This window comes from Lampetra fluviatilis, chromosome 61 (assembly GCF_964198595.1).
Source record: "Lampetra fluviatilis chromosome 61, kcLamFluv1.1, whole genome shotgun sequence".
In the NCBI taxonomy this organism is placed as follows: Eukaryota; Metazoa; Chordata; class Hyperoartia; order Petromyzontiformes; family Petromyzontidae; genus Lampetra; species Lampetra fluviatilis.
The window spans coordinates 6,121,921-6,142,132 of record NC_136335.1 but is presented as its reverse complement, the minus strand read 5'-3'; the positions used below and the strand labels follow the sequence as shown (position 1 = coordinate 6,142,132).

At 52.9% G+C, this 20,212-nt stretch overlaps 1 protein-coding gene across 1 annotated transcript in view; it reads left to right on the top strand.

Annotated features, from left to right (window-relative positions):
- Positions 1–20,212, top strand: part of LOC144951292 (uncharacterized) — a 273,910-nt gene that overhangs the window by 235,978 nt on the left and 17,720 nt on the right. Inside the window, 5 exon segments of the mRNA XM_078881487.1 lie at positions 6,093–6,128; positions 10,918–10,971; positions 12,041–12,401; positions 13,175–13,287; positions 14,430–14,498. Of these exon segments, the coding sequence (XP_078737613.1) occupies positions 6,093–6,128; positions 10,918–10,971; positions 12,041–12,401; positions 13,175–13,287; positions 14,430–14,498 (633 nt within the window).

Below are 20,212 nucleotides of genomic sequence, written 5' to 3'. Positions count from 1 at the left end.
CTCACGACACCGCTGACCAGTTATCAACTTGCTGATAGAACGGCTGCACCGGTCGCACCACTCACGTGACCATTCGCCAGTTGACATCGCAGCAAACTCTCCTGACCCTCGCTGCCTTCTCGTCGTCCACCTCGCCTGCTAATCGCCCCCCTCGGCGGTCAGCTACCTCACCCACGCTGGTCCCCAGGCGTCACCGCCTCCCCGCGTCGCCCGCTCAGGGGGGGGGGGGGGGGGGGGCGAGTACCCGAGCGACGGGTGACGGACGGTCGGCCGAGTGGCGGGCGCACGAGCGTTGAACTTTCTTCGCACCGTACGTGGCCCGCCGTGCTGAATCGGAGGTGCGGTCAGTGGATGGCGCAGGGGGGGGGGGGGACAACGTATAGATCAATCTTGATTATTACTAGTACATTTTTATTTCCCCCCCCCGTGTCCCACACTCAGCTTCCCACTTCCAGCGCCGCCCACTTACCCCCCCCCCCCCCCGCAGCCTCACGTCCTCTTTCCCTAGCGCTCACGCAGCCCCCCCCCCCCCATTCCCCTACCCCACCCCCCCTCTCTCTTTTTTTACGATCAGAGGAAACAAGAAGATGCTCCGTGTAGTCGGCACTTTGCTTCGTTCATCATTTCGCTTCATGTAACCCCCCCCCCCCCCTTTTTAAATGAAAGATTTCACAAAAGATGTCACGCTCTGCTCTCCTTACCCCTTCCCTCTCTCGCTACCTCCTCTCTCTACCCCCCTCTCTCTCTCTACCCCCTCTTTCTACCCCCCTCTCTCCCTACCCCCTGTCTCTACCCTCCTCTCTCCCTACCCCCTCTCTCTACCCCCCTCTCTCTCTACCCCATCTCTCTACCCCCCTCTCTCTACCCCCTCTCTCTACCCCATCTCTCTACCCCCTCTCTCTTCCCCCCACTCTCTCTCTACCCCATCTCTCTCTAACCCCTCTCTCTAGCCCCTCTCTCCCTACCCCCTCTCTCTACCCCCTCTCTCTCTACCCCCTCTCTCTTCCCCCCACTCTCTACCCCATCTCTCTCTACCCCCTCTCTCTAGCCCCTCTCTCCCTACCCCCTCTCTCTACCCCCCTCTCTCCATACTCTCTCCCCCATTGCCTCCCCCCTTTCTTACCGATATAACCTCTTGCCACGGCAACTCTCTCGCCTACTTCAGCATTTTCTTGCCGTGGTTGCTCCACCTGATGAAGATCGCTCATGTTGCGGCCGAAACGTCGTGATTTGTTTCATTTGATTTGATTTCTACCCACGTGACATTACCGAAAGAGCCAAAGAGTAGAGAACGGCGAGATGACCCGGGCAATCGGAGAGAGCCCAGCCTCCGATCGCTCGTCACCGATGTCGTTCGCGAGGAGCGGGGGGGGGGGGGGGTTGCGAGCGTTGTTTCTCCGTTGCCTCAAGCGTGACTCGTTTTCTCTCCCCGCGACTTTTCAACGTCTTGCGGAACGGAAAGAGGGAAAAAAAAACGCCGGCTACCTTTACACGGCGCGCATCTCGCATGTGTCGCCGATTTCCTCCTCAACGCGCAACCGCTGTGTGTGCCGCGCTCGTCACGAATTGGCCACGGACTTTTTACGTGACGCGAACCTTGATTATTGGCCGCGTCGATTGGTGGCGGCGGGTTTAACGACGCGGCATTTGATATTTTTAGGGGATCCGACACGAAAATAAGCCTGTGTTGCGGGCGCCTGTTTGCGGTGAATAATTGACGTCGCAAGGCCACGGAGGTCAAACGCGAATGCCTCCCGCTGACATAGCTGACATATTTACGAACGAAAAAAAAGTTACGACCTAAAAAATAATGACAACTTAAGTAGAAAAAAACTGACGACGTTAATTTAAAAAAGTTACAACAACGTAAATTAAAAAGTAGCAACAACATAAATTAACAAGTACCAAACTACGTAAATTAAAAAGTAACAACAAGGTGAATAAAAAAGTAACAACATTGTTCATTGAAAAGTAACAACGGCGTTAATTAAAAGAAAGTCACAACGTAATTTTAAAAATTAAAAACAACGTAAATAAAAAAATAATCCCCTCCTCTGCTCCTTTTAACTCCCCGTTCCCCCATGTTGAGTCGCATCGAGCGCGGGAGCACCCCCCTGTGTGTCCCCCTGCACCACGGCTCCTGAATTCCCGTGTCTCCGTCTTGACCCCCTGAGTGTCCCCCTGTGAGCGCGCGACCCCCCCCCCCCTGGCTGGTGCGGTGGGGTACAGTGTGGGTAAACCCACCCACGCCCACACTCGCACCTCTTCTCTTGCACGTTTGGGTCAATGTGGACGAGTGGGCCAATCACCCTCCAGGCTCTACCTCCAGTGGTGGTGCGAGCCAGCGTTTGCAGAGCTGCGCCTTTGCCTCGCCCTCCGCAAGATATAAAAAGTCCCGGCTCACTTGAAAAGCTTCACACAGCAGAACTCACGATCTGCGCATCGCAGGGACGTGAATTATACATTCACCTGCCCCGCTACACTGAATATTCATTTTACCCTCCACCCCCCTCCCATGTCACCCCCTCCCCCCCCCCCCCCTGTGTTCAGACGGATCTTGCGGGGAGTTTAATTGGATGCGCCCCCACCCTGCATCCCTCCCTCCCCCCCCACCCCCGTCTCATTCATTTTTCATGGCCACAACGTTTTCCCTGCACGGCGGAGTCAGCTCTTGTCACGTCTCTCCCCCCCACTCCCCCCCCCCCTCTCCCCCCACTCTACCCCCCTCTCTCTCCCCTCTCTCCCACTCTCTCCCACCCCCCCCCCTCTCTCCCACTCTCTCCCACTCACCCCCACTCTCTCCCCCCCTCTCTCCCACTCTCTCCCACTCCCCCCCCCTCTCTCCCACTCTCTCCCACTCCCCCTCCTCTCTCCAACTCTCTCCCCCCTCTCTCCCACTCTCTCCCACTCTCTCCCACCCCCCCCCCCCTCTCTCCCACTCTCTGCCACTCACCCCCACTCTCTCCCCCCTCTCTCCCACTCTCTCCCACCCCCCCCCCTCTCTCCCACTCTCTTTCACTCTCTCCCACTCACCCCCACTCTCTCCCACTCTCTCCCACCCCCCCCTCTCCCCCCACTCTCTCCCCCGCTCTCTCCCCCCCTCTCTCCCACTCTCTCCCACTCTCTCCCACCCCTCCCCTCTCTCCCACTCTTTCCCACTCTCTCCCACTCACCCCCACTCTCTCCCCCCCCCCTCTCTCCCACTCTCTCCCACCCCCCCCCCCTCTCTCCCACTCTCTCCCACTCTCCCCCCACTCTCTCCCCCACTCTCTCCCACTCTATCCCACTCACCCCCACTCTCTCCCCCCTCTCTCCCACTCTCTCCCACTCTCTCCCCCCTCTCTCTCACTCTCCCCCCCACTCGTTTGTACTCTCCCACCACTCTCTCCCACTCTCTCCCACTCTCCCCCTCTCTCTCCCACTCTCCCCCACTCTCTCCCACTCTCTCCCACTCCCCCCCTCTCTCTCCCACTCTCCCCCACTCTCTCCCACTCTCTCCCCCCTCTCTCCCACTCTCTCCCACCCCCCCTCTCTCCCACTCTCTCCCACCCCCCCCCCTCTCTCCCACTCTCTCCCACCCCCCCCCCTCTCTCCCACTCTCTCCCACTCTCTCCCCCACTCTCTCTCACTCTCTCCCACTCTTTCCCCCCTCACTCTCCCCCCCCCCCCACTCTTTTCTACTCTCCCCCCACTCTCTTCCACTCACTCCCCTCCCCTCTCTCCCCCTCTCTCCCCCCTCTCTCCCCCTCCCCTTCTCTCTGCATCTCCCCCAAGGCCAGAGCTGAGCCCCGCGTCCGGCCTTGTGGGGGGTGAGGGGGGGGGCGTAGTTGTCGCCTGCGATGCACACACGTGGCTCATCGTAAGGATGAATTGATAATTCACGATGTAACACGACCTTTTGCCCTGGGTAGGAAGTGTTAATTTCTAATTGCTTACGCCTCAAAAGTACAGAAAATGGCGATTATTCCCCACAAATTTTGCTTTTGTGACCAGGACTTTACGCGAAGAAATAACACAAATTGACACCACGTTTTCTCATTGAAAATAGGTAAATATCACTGTCATTTTCTGTACTTTTGAGGCATAAGCAATTACAAAATAACACTTCCTACCCAGGGGCAAAAAAATAAAACATTTGTTTTGTTACACAGTGTAATAATAAATTTGTATTCCCACGATGGGCAACGACGGCACGCTGCGACGCTGGACGCTGACTCGATCGCTTACGGAGAGAGAGCGAGAAGGGGGGGGGGGGGCAACTCGCAGGCTTGGGAAGGCAGCAGCAGCAGGAGAGCCACGGCAATTTCCCCCCAAGCTTTGTGGTCCTCTGTGTATATTGAAAGGTGTGGTGGGCCCAAATCTGCAGAGTGGTTATCCACGTGTGTGTCTGCGCGTGTGTGTGTGCTGGAGGGAGTAAAAGCCACGCGCACAAACACAAAAAAACACGTGCTGCCTACCTGCTCCACTGCCTGCTCCTCGCGAGCGCGGGGGGTGTAGCGGGCCCCTCCTTGACACCCGCGGGAAGTAAAAGCCTCCGCGGCACCTGTGCCGGTGATCTGTGGTTTACCATTCCGCCCGGCACCGTGCGTGCGAGGTCGTCACATCGCTCCATCTCCACGTCGGTGGACGCCCTCCCGGATGACTTTCCGATCCTTGGCTGCCGTTTCCACACATCGACCATTGTCGCTCCTAGAACGAGCGACGTGGTCTTTCCCAAGCCCCCCCCCCAACTGACTCTGAGTCTTTCCCAAGCCCCCCACTGACCCACCCCCACCCCCAAGTCCTTCCCAAGCCCCCCACTGACCCACCCCCCCCCCCCAAGTCCTTCCCAAGCCCCATCTTACTTTTTTCCTGTGTGAACCTCGTTACCAAACCCCCCTCTAATCCACGTGTTCCCCTCTTTCTCTTTCTCTCCTTCTCTCTCTCCCTCTCTCTCTCCCTCTCTCGCCCTCTCCAGCCTCTCATTGCGATTCCGAGCGTGTGTCCCTTCGCGCTCCTCCGCGCTCCTCGCCGTGCGTGTCGTTCAGGTCGCCGTTTTTTTTGTGTTTCTCCTCCCCAAATCGTGACCGTGTGCGCTGTCCCTGGAGCGCCGCCACAGACGAAAAGGGGTTGCAGATGTCCACGTAATAATAATAATGATGATTTAGAATAATAATTTAAAAGAACCAGCGGCGGCGGCGGAAACGACATCGCCGGAGAGGCCGTGTGACGGCATTAAGATACGATGCGTGTATTTTTATTTTTTTGTCTCTCCCCATAAAAATCATGACCGCGGCGGGCGTTCCTGGAGTGTGCGCGCGCCGCCGCAGACGATGGGACGGGGCTTGCAGGCGTTTACGTCAAAACAAAAGCGAGAAAACGCGTGGCGGCAGCGGCAGCCCCGCCGATTTCGCGCGGAGCCAAAATCTTCCCGGCACCCGCTCGAGTTGGCGTGTGACACAGACGAATATGTAATTTTTGTTCAACATAACTTGACCACGGCAAATAAAGTTAATCCGCCAAAGCGCGGGCTCTACGCTGACCTCCCGACGACCCCGCGGGAAACCATCGCCAGCCAAATTCGCCAATCAAATTGGCGAGCGTCGACTCCGCGAGTTGTCCGCTCGCGGTCTTCGCTTTATTGTTCATCGCTTTCCCCCGCGCCGCGCGCTCACTCGCTCCGTCGCCATCTCCCCCCCCCCACCGCCGCCGCCGCCACCGTCTCCACCACTCCAGCCGTCTGCGTGCGCGTAAATGTTTAATAGAGCTGTTTTATTGATGGCGATGTTTGCCGCGCGCTTGCCCGCGCGAGCTCGCGCGTCCATCATCTTGGGGGGGGGGGGGGGGGCATGGGGGTGCGGTTGGCCTCAGCGATTCGCGTCCGACGCTGCCGCTCGTCTGCACCGGTCGCTCCTCTGCCCCCTAGGTTGACTCGGCCTCAAACGAGCAAGCCCCGTTGGGAGGCAGAGGCTGGCCGAAGTTGCGGTGCACCGTCACGGGGCCGCTCGCTTGACGGCGCTTGCCCGTGGACGGTCTGTTGTCGAGGCTACACGGTGGGGCAACGTGTGTGTTTTCACCTCTGTCTTTGTGTGCGCGTGTCCGTGTGTTTGCAGGGCCCGCCAGGACCAAAGGGTGCAAAGGGTTCAACGGTACGAGTGTGGTCGTCGTGGCGACGACCACACAAAAGGCCCCCCCCCCCCTCCTGACCCCCCCCTCCTCCCCTCCTGACCCCCCCCCTCTACCCGACTGACCCCCCCCCCTCCTCCCTTCCAATTCCGTTGCCCAGCCGGCATTGCCGAGATCGGTCGGGATTCTTTGGTGCAGCGAGTTGATGGTTTCAGCGCGGTCACCGTAGACTCGCAACAGAGACCCATAGACTCACATGGAGACCCATAGACTCACAACAGAGACCCATAGACTCGCAACAGAGACCCATAGACTCACAACAGAGACCCATAGACTCACAACAGAGACCCATAGACTCACAACAGAGATCCATAGACTCACATGGAGACCCATAGACTCACAACAGAGACCCATAGACTCACATGGAGACCCATAGACTCACAACAGAGACCCATATACTCACAACAGAGACCCCATAGACTCACATAGAGACCCATAGACTCACATAGAGACCCATATGCTCACATAGAGACCCTATAGACTCACAACAGAGACCCATAGACTCACATAGAGACCCCATAGACTCAAAACAGAGACCCATAGACTCGCGTAGAGACTTAAAAGACTCACATAGAGACCCATAGACTCGCATAGAGACCCATAGACTCGTATGGAGACCCCATAGACTCACATAGAGACCCCATAGACTTGCAACAGAGACCCCATACACTCACATAGAGACCCATAGACTCACATAGAGACCCCATTGGCTCACAACAGAGACCCATAGACTCACAACAGAGACCCATAGACTCACATAGAGACCCATAGACTTACAACAGAGACCCATAGACTCACAACAGAGACCCATAGACTCACATAGAAACCCATAAACTCACAACAGAGATCCATAGACTCACATAGACCCCATAGACTTACAACAGATACCCCATAGACTCACATAGAGACCCATAGACTCGCATGGAGACCCCATACACTCACAGAGACCCCATAGACTTGCAACAGAGACCCATAGACTCACATAGAGACCCATAGACTCACAACAGAGACCCCATACACTCACATAGAGACCCATAGACTCACATAGAGACCCATAGACTCACAACAGAGACCCATAGACTCACAACAGAGACCCATAGACTCACATAGAGACCCATAGACTTACAACAGAGACCCATAGACTCACAACAGAGACCCATAGACTCACATAGAGACCCATAAACTCACAACAGAGATCCATAGACTCACATAGACCCCATAGACTTACAGCAGATACCCCATAGACTCACATAGAGACCCATAGACTCACAGAGACCCATAGACTCACATAGACCCCATAGACTTACAACAGAGACCCCATAGACTCACATGGAGACCCCCATAGACTCACATGGAGACCCCCATAGACTCACAACAGAGCCTCACATAGAAACCCCATTGACTCACAACACAGACCCATAGACTCACATAGAGACCCATAGACTCACATAGTGACCCATAGACTCGCGTAGAGACTTCATAGACTGACATAGAAACCCATGGGCTCTGGGTAAGGCCCATTGAGCTAAGCAGCTCTTTCTCAGCGGTGACCCGGCCATAACTCGCCGACCCCGTGCCCCTACTGTGAAAATGAGCTTCAGAGCTCATCGGATTCCTCCCGCAGTCTAAATAAAGATTACGATTCTGTAGCAGGCAAGTCACACGGGAGGGCTGGATTCCGACGGGAGGGGGGGGGGCTTCATATAAAAAGAAGGGACATTAGATGTATGTGGCCGATAAACAATTTGAATTGCGTGCAATCGAAATCTGGTGACCAATCCATTGAATGAACAGTTTTCCCCGGAAATCTGCGTTCTCGCGTGGGGCTTTTACCGACGACGCGAACAGGCTTGTGATGGCTGCAGCAGCAGCAGATAGAGAGGGGGGTGGGGGTGTCAGAATAATGGAGGTCAGCTACTTTAACCCATCCAAAATTACTCTTTGGTTCTTTCGGTGAAGTCACGTATAAAGAGAAAATAATAAATTAAATACTAGCATACGACGTTTCGATTGCAACACGAGCAATCGTCATCAGGTATAAATGAAATAGAAACACAAATTTAGTATACTTAGAAATGTAATGTAATACAACAGAGAGTCGGATAACATAACGGTCAACACCCTACCTGGTTGATTACGTTCTTCCTGAGAATGCTAAATTTGAGAGAGAGATCAAACACAGAACCAGAGACATATAGACAGACATATAAGTAGAGACAGATATCACAGAGATACATAGAGAGAGAGAAACGTACATAGGCACACAGAGAAACCACGACTTTACCGAAAGAACCAAAGAGTAATTCCTGCAGTCAAGCTCCAAATTAAGTATGAGCCCCATCCAAAATGTCGACGCCACAGTTGAGGCTCGGCTTGAATCTAGTTCTGCGAGCTCCAGTTTTAAGGTGGTCGCTGCCACATGCCGCCCTCTCTCCCCTCTCTCCCTCCTCTCCCCTTCTGCTCTCTCTCCTCTCTCTCATCTCTCTCCCCCACCCAGTGCCGGATGAAGTTAGTGCGGGGCCTGTAGAATGATGTTATGAAGGGGCCCTAAATATAAAAAAAACACGTAAATATTAAAACACACATTTTTTTACTTGCACAGTAAAGTAATTGTATCGTTTTCATTTGCTATGCAGCCAGATAATACGACAAATCGCTAACCTTAAACACCCAGTCGTTCATAAAAGTTGAAGGCGGTATAGTACTATAGTAATACAGCAAGTGCAGAATCACTGAACCGGACTTGATGATAGCTTGAAAGTGTTAAGCGTGGGGCCCTTTAAAGTGCGGGGCCCATAGCTACATAGGTAGCTACTTTTGCTACTACGATAATCCGACACTGCCCCCCCCCCCCACGCTCTCTCGTTAAGTCCTATGGCGTTAGGGGACACACAAAGCGGTCGCCCATGCGGACAACGCCGATTGATAAAAAAAAAAATATTTTGGACGTTCGCGAGCGCGTGCACGGAGTCCCGTGTCGTTGATCGAGACGTCAGCGACGACGTGTTCCATCGCGGGTTTATTTTTTTTTCCGGGCGGTGGTGGTGGGAGGGGTAGGGTAGGGGTGTGCGTGATGACTTCAGTTAAGTGGGGCCTGCTTGTCGTTTTAATGGGCTTTAATGTTTTTTTTTTCCGGACGGAGGAAGCCGGTGGGCTCTTTCCGCCGAGACCGGCTTTACGGCTGACGTCGGCTCCTACCGCGGGCCGGAGTCTTGACAGGAGTACTCGTTGAACAGACACGATGTGACCGCGAGGCCCGCCGTTGGCTAATGGAGCTTTTAACATTTCAACGTGGTGGAGCCCAGGAATATCAATATTCTTGTCAACAAGTTGGCTGCCACGGTTTTTGCTTTTTTGAACGCTTCGGCAGGCAACTTCGGTTGGGGAAAAAAGCTGGAATTTTACGGCATTGGCTTCGTCGGTCTATCTGTCTATCCATGGATGCCATCTGCCCATGTCTGTCCGCTTTTCCCCATCTGGCCGGGTGTGTCCGTACGTTCGTCCATCTGCCCGTGCGTCCGTTCGGTGGGGCGGAGTGGGAGGGGGGTGGGGGAGCGATTACGGTAACTCGTGACGTCGCGGTCGGGGACGCTCGCGATTGCGAATGTGACTCTCGTGGGAAGTCGCGCTGCCGCTGGCGGAATTCGAAGCTCCTGAAAAATCTCGGGAGACTCGAATCAAAAGAGGAAGAAATTTAAAATGATTTGCGAACATGCAAATTAGTTCCATTTGCCCTGACAGCTTCCTGTTGGGCTCACGTTCCACTAATTAATTGCTTCCAGGGACTGACGCGTTGCAGAAGCCACGCGTTGATGCATGGGTTTTTTTTCTCTTTTGCCTCCGCGTTTTATCTACCGAGCGTGGCGCATCGCCTCTCTGCGGTCGGGAGGTCTGGCGTTTGGCTCGTTTTTTTTAGCCGGCACCAGGTCGGCTGCTCTCAGGAGGCGCCCAGGATAAGAGCGTCATTGGCGAGAGCGAGCTGGGGCCATTGGAAGAATAGGTTTTACCCTGTCTGGCAATTCAACAGGCGGTGTTAAATGTTATGACACCGAACAGAAACCTTTTCGCAATCACGTACTGCATTAACCACACATGGTACTTCTAGTTAACATGCAAACAAAACAAAAAAACGCTCTGGTAGTGTATGATGATGCATTGTCTTTGAATCTGATTGGTCCACACCAGAGACAGCTTTCTTTACAGCCTAGTCTCAAACGGTGTTAGACCAGAGGACGCCACAAGGCGAACAGCACAAAGACAATGCCACTGTCAGGGCATTGCGAGCTCGGGGTGAGCAGCCCTCCCTTGCCAGCATCAAAATATAAGAAGAGGTTTTACCCTTTCTGGCAATACAAGATGTTAAAATACCAAACAGAAGCCTCTTGCAACGTATCATGTCTGCATTAACCACACATTCTGTGGTTAACATGCAAACCAAGATCATTCTCTTGTAGTATATTCATTGTCTTTGAAATGCATGCTCGGAGCATGTTTGTTTGCATGCAAACATGGCAAACATGCTCAGGGCATGTTTAGCAAAGAAAAAAAAAGGTCCCACAGATACCAACTCTTTATTTTATGACGGGGTGTGTACACTTAACCGACCTACTCGCACATCTGCCCGTAACCCCCATCGTCCACCCAGCAAGTCGGACGCCCCGACATTTTTATACGGTTTGCCGGTGTTCTAATCTTCTAGCTTGTGTGGCGTGTAATATTAATTGTGTGTGTGCGTGCGTGTGTTCATTCTAGGGGGCATCCGGTCCCAAAGGTGAACTGGGCCCCCCAGGAGCTCCCGGCCCTCCCGTGAGTTGCGCCAATTCCGTGCCGACACATTGCGACCGTGCGAGCTTTTTTAAGAGCGTCGAATCTTCAGGGCCTTGGGGCGGGTGGCTTCTGTGTTAGACTTTGGGCCTTGGAGCCTGTCGGGCCCCTGTGAGCCCGTTCCTTAGCATCCGTGATAATAAAAAAGTATATAATGAGATTAAATATGCAGGGTGTTTGAAAATGCTGGACCCGATTTGAAATCGTTAAATCTCTGCAACCACGAACCGCCCATGAATGGAACTCTTACAACTTGAGCGGGCGGGGCATAGAGAAGGCGGGGCATAGAGAGGGCGGGGCACTGAAGGGGCGGGGCATAGAGAGGGCGGGGCACTGAAGGGGCGGGGCATAGAGAGGGCGGGGCATAGAGAGGGCGGGGCATAGAGAGGGCGGGGCATAGAGAGGGCGGGGCATAGAGAGGGCGGGGCACTGAAGGGGCGGGGCATAGAGAGGGCGGGGCACTGAAGGGGCGGGGCATAGAGAGGGCGGGGCATCGAGTTTCAAATGATTACCGCTAGATGCCTCTCCCAGCGCACAAACAGCCCCTAGCCTCAGTCATTCGCAAGACGGTGACCCCGCAACACACAAGGCGTTTTGCGTTTTGCAGTTTGGCAAGACTGAATCCGTAATTATGGTGCAGCGCGCGTTTTAACGGCGTTTTGGCATTGATCCGCCAATGTCAAAGAGCATTTGTCGTTGGTAGCAACAATTTGAGGAAACAGGCTGTTGATGTAAGGGGACAAGCACAGGGCGACCACACACCTCAGAGGAAAACGTGAGAAGAGGGGCGTTTGGGATGAATTCAACTATCGTCTCGATGTTGTCCGTACAGCAGGTGGAGGGCACATAGAGCATTTATAAAATGGATAGTTAAACTTGATAACTCATTAAACCGTTTGTGACTTTTCGTGTAATTGTAACGTGTTGCCATCGTGAAATATACTGCTTTGAAATTGGGTCCATCTGTTTGAAACACCCTGTCATAAAAAAAAAATGTCAAATACACTCCACCACCACCACCACCACCACCCCCCGGCCGTCCTTCTCCCAGGGACCTCCCGGCGACGTCATCAACCCGTTCCCGCTCATGGGCGAGCTCCGGTCGCGCCGATCGGTGGACGCCAGCCTGCCCATGGACGGTGAGCGGCTTCCCTTCTCCGATTACGGCGAGGCGCCGGCCGGCCGAGGCCGCGACGCCGCCGCCGCCGCCGCCGCCGGCACCGGCGCCAACCGGGTTGCCGATCCGGATCCGGACGCCTACCTGGACTATGAGGACGGCATGGAGGAGATCTTCGCGTCGCTCAACTCGCTCAAGATCGAGATCGAGCAGATCAAGCACCCGCTGGGCACGCAGAGCAACCCGGCGCGCACCTGCAAGGACCTGCAGCTCTGCCACCCGGACTTCCCCAACGGTGCGTTCGCCGGATTTGGCAAGGGAATTGAGCAACGTACAGCGGACGTCGATGTCGCCGTCGGCAAGATGAAATGAAAATAATAATGCTATCGCCGGCGGTTGCGGCGCCGACACCATCAGAGGCATGCGGAAATTTTTATAATTTAACACGTAGGCTTTCATGACCAATATCCATAATGCAGGTGTTTTTGGTATAGATCGCGTAAATAAAAATGTGTCGTTAAACCCGCCACCGCCCGACACAGCCAATCAGTAAGGGGTTTGTCACGTAAACGGAACGTGGCCAATCCGTTACTAGTACAGCACCCACCGGTTGTGTGTTGGAGAGCAAAGGCACAACATTTACAATCTGAGTACAGATTCCAATCGGCACGTTCTGTTTACGTGACAAACCTTACTAATTGGCTGTGTCGGGCGGGGGTGGCGGGTTTAACGACACATTTATATATTGACGCGATCTAACCCAAAAAAACCCTCATTTTGACATTCGTAATGTAATAACGTTTCAATGTTTATACGGTGGTGTCACCCGCGATAGCTTGATCCTTGACCTCGCAACACCGCTCAGTCCATAACACATGGGGGTGACACGCATGGCTCCAGTTTGTTCTCAGCCGAGGGGAGTAAACTGGTATGCGCTCGAGAGAAGCCCCCCCCCCCTCGCGCGTGCGAGGTCGAGGGAGGGCAATGCTCGATCCCCCCCGTACCGAAGGCAAAAGCTCCACGCACACCCCCCCCCCTTGTCGCCCCCCCCCCCCCCCCCACGCGCAGGAGACTACTACATCGACCCTAACCAGGGCTGCTCCGGAGACTCCTTCAAGGTTTTCTGCAACTTCACCAGCGGCGGAGAGACCTGCGTCGTGCCGGATGAGCGCACAGCCTCGGTGAGGAGTCGCCCCCACCCCCCCCTCGCCACCCCCCCCACCCCCCTCACCGTCTCACCCTCAAACCCCTGCCGATGGATCGCGACGTCGCGACGGTTCTGTTTACGTGCTGCCGCTGTCATTGTTACGACGATGGGGACGATGGCGGTGACGACGATGGTGACAATGGCGGTGACGATAGTGGTGACGACGCTGGTGATGACGGCGGTGACGATGATGGTGACGATGATGGTGACGATGGCAGTGACGATGGCGGTGATGATGGCGGAGACGACGATGGTAACGATGATGATGCTTTGGACACCAAGCTCTCGAACTGTTACAGCCTCACGTCACTATACACTACACTATACACTACTATACACTACACTATACACTACACTATACACTACACTATACACTACACTACTATACACTGTTACAGCCTCACGTCGGTTCTCTGCCGTCACCCCCTCGGTGTGGAACCCTTTGCACGTCCGCAACATCAAATGCACTCCGACTTTCAAGCAACATCTGAAGGCCTCTGTCTGGGTCAGGGCTTTCTAGCAGCCCTGAGACTTGACTCGTCTGCCAAACCTGTCAACCCCTTAGCCATTCCCTACCTATTACAGACCAATTCAGAACCTATTGGTCACCCCCCCCCCCCCGTGCCCCTTATCAATCTCAGCGTTCATCCTACAAAGTCCCATCACAAGGGAGAAACACAAACAAATAGACAACAACATTTGTTTTTGACCGTATTGAAACGTCTGTACGCCGTATGGACCTGAAAACGCAATGTCCCTGTACAAGAATACGGGGTAAACCGGGATGGGTTGACAGGGCATGTATAAACGTCATTGTTATATTATTATTTTTGGTGACGATGCCGCGTGTTACCCCGGGAGGGCCTCGCGGAGTCTCATGACTTCCTTCAGGAGGGTCCCTGCCAAGGTTTTCGCTGACGACAGCGACAATCGGGGTCGTGATTACGATGACGACTCTCAGAGCACGCTGAGCTTTCCACACCGGCATGTTGCCGGCTGTAACGACCGCGACGATCACTGCGCTTGATGACGCCGCCACCGCCGGTGTTGATGGCAGCGGAGATGCCGATGACAGCGACAGCAACAACAAAGGATGCCGATTGATGTGCTTCACAGGTGAAGATGTCGTCGTGGCCTGGGGAGACCCTGGGCACGTGGTTCAGCGAGTTCAGCGACGGTCACCCGGTAAGAGTCAACCCCCCCCCCTTCCCCCCCCCCCCCACCGCGCGTCCACCCTCTCGACCCCTCGGCAGTGATTGCTGTGGCGGGGGGTGAACCACAACTATTATAAGATCCATGGCAATCTTGATTTGAAGCTTTCGTGACTGCAGCAATCCATACTCTTTGGTTCTTTCGGTAAAGTCAGCAGTTCCACTGCTGGATTAATTTTTTCCCCCTGAGGACGACCGCTTGTGTTGCGGTCGAAACGTCGTGAATTATTATTTTTATTTACTTTTATTTCTCTACCTACGTGACTTGTGGTGAATTGGCGCTCTGAGGAAGGCCCATTGCCTGAACCGTCGCCTGCTATATATTCGTTTTCATTTGAAGGCCACGCCGTGTGGTTATTGACGAACGTGTTTTTGTTTGTTTGTTTTGTTGCGACAGCGGTGAAATGCAGTGCAGGGCAGGCTCACGCTCGCAGCTAAGATAACAGGGCATTAAATAATAATGATAATGATGCAATTTGAAACGCGCCCGATATTTCACAGATGTATGGACTTATTTTGCGCTGCACAAAGCTAATCGACGGCCCATTGGGGGGGGGGAAGGACAACAAACTAAACACAACAAAAGCAGCTCTGAAATAAATGAATTGGTCAATCCATATGATTTAAAAGTGTGCGCAGTTTCATTGGGCTTACTCATATCGGAAGGTGAAGAGCGTTCCAGACGGCCGCAGGAGTGCACCTGCAAAGCGCCGCGCACTTTAAAATGACGTCGTCGATGACGGCGACTCTGGGGTGGTGTCGCTGAGAGCCAGGAGAGATAGTAAATCGTGGAGGGGGGTGGGGGTGTAGGGGGTGGGGGTGTAGGGGGGGGGGTGTAGGGGGGGGCGAGGAGCGAACGCTGCTACTGCTGCCACCGCCAGGCTGTGCGATCACCAGGGTGCCAACACTTGCATGGGGAATTGGAGTGGGGGGGGGTGGGTGTGGATGGGGAGGGGCGAATCTTTGTAAATAAAATAAAACCCACCGGCCAAATTATTCTCAAACTATGCAAACGCACGGACAAAACCAGGGCGCTACTGAATCACGTTGCCATGGGATAGTCCGCCGACAGAACCAATGAACGTACACGGATTGCTACTTTGAGATACAGGGACTCCTCGACTTAGGAAAGAGTTAGGTTCCAGCGGTCTGTTCGTAAGTCGATTTGTTCGTTGCATCCAAACTTTATTCCCATCAATTCAGAACGTGTTGTATGTACACTAAACACGGGAGATGGCTTTAAAAGTTATATGATCTCCTGTTGACGTAGATGCCACTGGTTCTTCATGTTCTGTAGATGTGGATGTCACTTGTTCTTCACGTTCTGTAGATGTAGAGGCCACTGGTTCTTTACGTTCTGCAGATGTAGATCCCACTGGTTCTTCACGTTCTGTAGATGTAGATGCCACTGGTTCTTCACGTTCTGTAGATGTAGATGCCACTGGTTATTCACGTTCTGCAGGTGTAGATGCCACTGGTTCTTCACGTTCTGTAGATGTAGATGCCACTGGTACTTCACGTTTTGCAGATGTAGACGCCACTGGTTCTTCACGTTCTGCAGGTGTAGATGCCACTGGTGTTTCACGTTCTGTAGATGTAGATGCCACTGGTTATTCACGTTATGTAGATGTGGATGCCACTGGTTCTTCACATTCTGTAGATGTAGATACCACTGATTCTTCACGTTCTGTAGATGTAGATACCACTGGTTCTTCACATTCTGTAGATATGGATGCCACTAGTGCTTCACATTCTGTAGATGTAGATGCCACTGGTTCTTCACGTTCTGTAGATGTAGATGCCACTGGTTCTTCACGTTATGTAGATGTGGATGCCACTGGTTGTTCAAATTCTGTAGATGTAGATGCCACTGATTCTTCGTATTCTGTAGATGTAGATGCCACTGGTTCTTCACATTCTGTAGATGTAGATGCCACTGGTTCTTCACGTTCTGTAGATGTAGATGCCATTGGTTCTTCACGTTCTGTAGATGTAGATGCCACTGGTTCTTCATGTTCTGTAGATGTGGATGCCACTGGTGCTTCACGTTCTGTAGATGTGGATGCCACTGGTTATTCACATTCTGTAGATGTAGATGCCACTGGTTCTTCACGTTCTGTAGATGTAGATGCCACTGGTTCTTCATGTTCTGTAGATGTAGATGCTACTGGTTCTTCACGTTCTGCAGATTTAGACACCACTGGTTCTTAACGTTCTGCAGGTGTAGATGCTACTGGTTCTTCACATTCTATAGATGTAGATGCCATTGGTTCCTCACGTTCTGCAGATGTAGATGCAACTGGTTCGTCACGTTCTGCACAACATCTGTTGTGCGGCGCTTGAACTTACGACTTTTATATCCGAAGAGGCAATTCGACATACGGACAGGTTTGTTCGTATCTCTGAAAGTTCGTAAATCGAATGTTCGTCAGTAGAAGAGTACCTGAAATTTTTTTTCGGAAACAAGATTTGAGACCTGGCTGGATCGTGGGCATGATGGCTCACCCAGAATGCTGTTGTTGTGGCTGGTCACACTTGAGAATTTTTTTTTACATTACCAGCAGATGGAATTTAGCCTTAACATACTATTGGGGAAATTGCTGTTAGCGAGCGCCTATGAAGGCCGGCACGGCACACGAGGGGTTAGGTGGCCAACACCACTCTCGGCCGCCTTTGTCTCCCCGGTGGCGATGTTTACACACTGCACCAGAGACTCATTTGAGGCTGACTCCACCTAGGGGAGACCCAGAACTGGTTCAGATAATCGTCTCTGGAGTTGTCCATGAACGGGAATCAGACTCGGGTAACCAGGTTCGTATCGCGGCATCGCGCTAACCGCTACGCCACCGCTCCCCACCAAACACACCAAAGACAAAGAACCCCCGTATAGCCTCTAACAGACTGTTGGGGAAAGTGCTGTTAGCGAGACCCTATAAACAGACCACACGCGCACACACTTTTGTTATTATCAAAACACGAGCGCGTTTAAAAATTAAACACACGGCGCTCACAAAAGCCTCGCCACTCGAGCATCGCACCCACCCACCGTTGTCACGCATTCAAGTTCATCGCATGGTAACATACGTGATGCACGAGGCACACGTGAGAAAACGAGCGAGCAACGCTTCGAGGGCATAAATGAACGCGAGCGAGCGGGCGAACGAGCGAGCGAGCGAATCCCACAGCTCCGCGGTTGTCACGACCGCGGCTCCTTTATAATGAGGTGGGAGGGGGCGGTGCTTCTGCGTTCGTGCAGAAATCCAATATCCCCATCTCTGCAGCCTCCGTGAAGCGCCCGCGAAAGTGGGGGGGCGTTGTTAACGGGTCGTTAAAATTGCGGCACCGACCCAGCGAGGTTGTTGGGGGGCCCACCGGCGACTCGTGGCTCGCGATGGCCGCGTCGGAGGCGGCGGTCGTTTGGGGGTGCCGAGTTTGGATGCTGGGTTTGAGACGCCCCAAGGGCGCGTCGATTGACGGCCGCGTTCAAGCGCGGCGAGAGTTGGTGCTGTTGTATATGTTGGGTATCAAAATTTTGATGTGTTGTATGCGTGCGTGGGTGAAATTATTATGTTGTATATGTGGGTTATGAATATTCAGTGAAAATAATAATAATCAAATGAAATTTGGCCAAATGTGTAATTATCCGGAAATATGTTAATTTATGTAATTATGCACATTTAATTATGCCAATTCGAGAGGTAATCGTAGTAATTATGCGAGTGGGTGTAATTATGATAATGCAAGTCGTTATGATAACCAGACCCCGCCTCGGTGACGAGGGTGGGTTATCGATCGGAATAAGGCAATTAATCGTATGCAGTTATGCAGGTGTGGTGTAAGTATGCAAGATTAACTTAGATTAACTCGGCATCGTTGTCTAGGTTCGTCTCATTCTCGCTTATCTTTAGGTCCCCGGTTCACCCCGTTATCGCTTTAACATTTACTGAGTATGTATGTGTGTTTATTAAGGTCACCAAGTTCAGATCTCAACGCAGAAGCAGATCTTATGCATAGACTTCAGGAAAGAATCACACAACCACTTCTGCATTAATCAATGTATTACTAATTCAACCTCAACTATGAAATAGTATGCGAACTCTCAATCCCGGAACGTCAACACGGCATCAACAGTATCATCAATGATTGTCTGATTTCACTTGACAACGGCACATGGATCCCGCATAACGCGATGGTTGTTAGTGAGAGAGAGAGAGTCGTTAAAACATGCAAATACTATGCTAAGAAAAACCTTAACGTTAATGAATGATTACTCAATATTGTTCACGCAGTACCGTACTCCTTATTGATAGGATGCGAGTACGCGCGGCGATTATGACTGAAAGATACTTGAAAGATTATACGGCGATAAAAAAACACAATCAAAACAGTTATTATTCTTAAAGGCACCAATCTCAACAGATACATCGGCAGGTTATCTGACAACAGAATGGCTCGGAGTAAGGGCCTGCGACGGTGCTCCTTTTCCGAAGATCGTTATCTTATATCAAATTTACTAATTGGGGACCAGATCACCTGATAAGGATCTGGTGGGCCACCACTCCCCACGTGAGCGTGGCTCGGCGGAAGGAGGTGCCAAGAATCAATTCGTATTGATGGATCTGTTGGGAATTTATGCGATTAAGAGTACAGCCCACTAAATATTAAAGATAAAAATTACGAATACTCTTATAAACGACGGATGGCCATCACTCGGTCTCGAGTGTTTTCTTCACAGCCACGGATGGCTTATGGGTTCGAGTGTGTTTGAGTGGTAAGAGTGGTCTTGAATAGTCAATGTTCGGAGTCGGTTCTTTATGTCAAACAGACGCCTGGTGGTCGTGTGGTGAGGGGGCGGTGCGCGTCATACGTATTAGTCGCTCCTCTGTCACCGTGTTGAATTGGTTTGGATGCCTGTTGATACGCTGTCGTAGTTCGGAACCCGGTCGGTAGGTGGCGCCCACAGCTCGCTCGCAGCGCGCAGTGTTGGGTCGTCGCCTCGTCGCCAAACCGCGACCTTCAGCTGCAGAGGCCTCCGACTCGGCAGAGGTTGACCCACGCAGGCCGAGTTGAGCTGTCAAGCGGGTCTTGCCCGCCTGCAGAGGAGATGGGGAGCCGCTTGAGTCGAGCCCCGAGAGCCGGCTGAACTCGGCTGAGTCCCAGACGAGCTGAAGAGTCGAGCCGACCCGTTGGTCGCAGCTCGCTCCTGAGTCGACCCGCTCGGTCGAGCTGAAGATAAGTCGAGCCGACCCGCTGGTCGCAGCTCGCTCCTGAGTCGACCCACTGGTCGACTCCTGAGCCGACCCACTGGTCGAACTCGGCTGATGAGTTGACACTCCTGGTCGAACTGATTTCCAATGCTCAGGGTCCTTTCTTTTATGCCGAAAAATCCCTTTGGGTCCTGCCCACAAGGCGGGGTTTCTTTCGATTTTTGCTGTGTCAGGATCTGTCCGTAGGTAGGTGTGTCCATGTGTGTGTCCGTACGTCCGTGTCCTTGTGTGCATCACCCACGGTATTTTCCGTTGTCATACTCCCTCCATAAAATCCATGAGCAAACAATCAGATGTTACAAATTGCCTCGAAATCGTCTCTCTGTCTGGGTGCAATATTATCTCTTGTCTGGCCTTCTTCATGAACCAAAACACAGACGTTACAAATCGTCTCACAGGCGTCTCTGTCCGTGTTGCACGA